Source organism: Mycetomoellerius zeteki, unplaced genomic scaffold (assembly GCF_001594055.1).
Source record: "Mycetomoellerius zeteki isolate Tzet28-1 unplaced genomic scaffold, Tzet1.0 C4429936, whole genome shotgun sequence".
Classification (NCBI taxonomy): domain Eukaryota; kingdom Metazoa; phylum Arthropoda; class Insecta; order Hymenoptera; family Formicidae; genus Mycetomoellerius; species Mycetomoellerius zeteki.
Window position 1 is genome coordinate 1 of NW_017255832.1, and position 1,762 is coordinate 1,762.

The 1,762-nt window shown below is 31.3% G+C and overlaps 1 protein-coding gene across 1 annotated transcript; it reads right to left on the bottom strand.

Moving 5' to 3' along the window:
* Positions 1-28: 28 nt before the first annotated feature.
* LOC108720195 (uncharacterized) lies at positions 29-1,231 on the bottom strand. Its single transcript, XM_018454821.1, has one exon. It carries the CDS (start codon positions 1,229-1,231, stop codon positions 29-31), a length of 1,203 nt encoding a protein of 400 aa, XP_018310323.1.
* Between the last annotated feature and the right edge of the window lie 531 nt (positions 1,232-1,762).

Below are 1,762 nucleotides of genomic sequence, written 5' to 3' on the forward strand. Positions count from 1 at the left end.
TAATTACAAAACTAAATGTAATAAAGCTCTAAATGGAAGCTTTTAAAGCAACATAATATTCTCCATTTGGCATTTTATGAAAAATAGCTGGAAATGGACTATGTAAATTGCACAATAGCCAGCAGACATAAGATTCGCTCTTTAATACTTCATATGCGTGAAGTTGTTCATCATATCCTATATTAAGCCATACTTCACATATAAAGCACACATGTCCAATTTCATTACAGATTATAGTATTAATAGTTCCAAATACTGGTAAATATTGTAAGTCAAGAGAAAGAACTACACAACTGTTGGTGCTGTATTTTATTCCCGTTTTTTCAATCCAAGATACTTCAACGTTTCTAAATTTAAATTCTGTAGGTAAAGAGGGTGAAAATAAATGATATTTATCCAAACATGATATATCACTGATAAGAGATGCTGGTCCCATCAAAACATGTTCTTCTAAATCTTTCTTACACATCAGCCTATAGCATAAATTGAGCTGTTCTTTTACAGCCATAGTATGTAAAATATTTCTTCTTGAACTGGTGCCACTGGCAATTAATTTTAAAAATCGATTTTTTGATTCATATCGTAGACAGTTTAAATGATGAAGTGGGCCAGATTTGAGTAGGATTTGAAAATAATGCAAGATATTATGAAATTTTGGTTTTAATGTATCTGCAAATATTTCTTGATATAGTCTATGATGTTCGGTAGTCAATGTTTCAAGAAGTTTGACTGCTCCCCTCTGGAGACATTTTGCATTCTGGAGATCTACAATCTTCCGTAAAATTATATAATAACTCCATAAATCATCATACTGCACAAGATCACCCACATAAAAAGCAAAGCAAGTAAAGAAAGTCTGTATCTCTGAAGCCGACATTTTTATTTTTCTTTCCTTAACTTCATCCGCTGAAATAAGTGGTGGTTTATTTCTGAATTTATTTCTTTTATAATTAAAACAGTCTATACGCTCATTTAGTGTTCGAAGTGAAAATGTTTTTCTTTTAATAATGTACTCATATACAATATGGCCCATTCCATATTTTAACACTCCGAGCTTAACATCATGTAAAATATCAGAAGAATAGTTAGAATAAATATTAAAGTATTGAACTTTACTCCAAACAGATAATTCTTTAATACCAGTTACGGAAGGATTCATTACTGATACATCATCCATATAGTGTTCAGGTTTTCGTTGTAATTCTGGCTGTATTTTGCAGTCTAACTCCATCTGTGGTCTAGAAGCTTTGCAAAATCTACAGTAATGATTTGCTCTAAAAGAGCTTACATAACCTAAAGCAGAATTTAGAGCTAAATTGTCCCCAAGCAACAATCCCAAAGCAAAATAAATTGTTATTTTAGAACCATTTATTTCAAATGTAATGCCTTCGTTCTGCAAATAATTTATTTCATCCACTACAATTTGAAAAATACTTTCATTGGAATATGTATCTCTATCTGAGGAATAAAAGAGGAGGCATAAAAATATATTTTCTAGTTTTGCCGTGTACTCTGGCGGGATGCAAGGAATTGAAAAATATACTCCTCCCACTTTCTGGATTCCAGCATGACTACCAAGCGGATTATTGACTTCAAAATCGTCATAATACAAAAAAATTGGTAGCACATCTTTACCAACAAAGTATTTAGATTCTTTTTCTCTCCAAATCTCTCCTTGAACAAAATTCGATAAATCTTCTTGAATTTTTAATTGTTTCACGTATTCTATAGTTTTTTGAAGAACTCCGGGAAGACTAAAAAA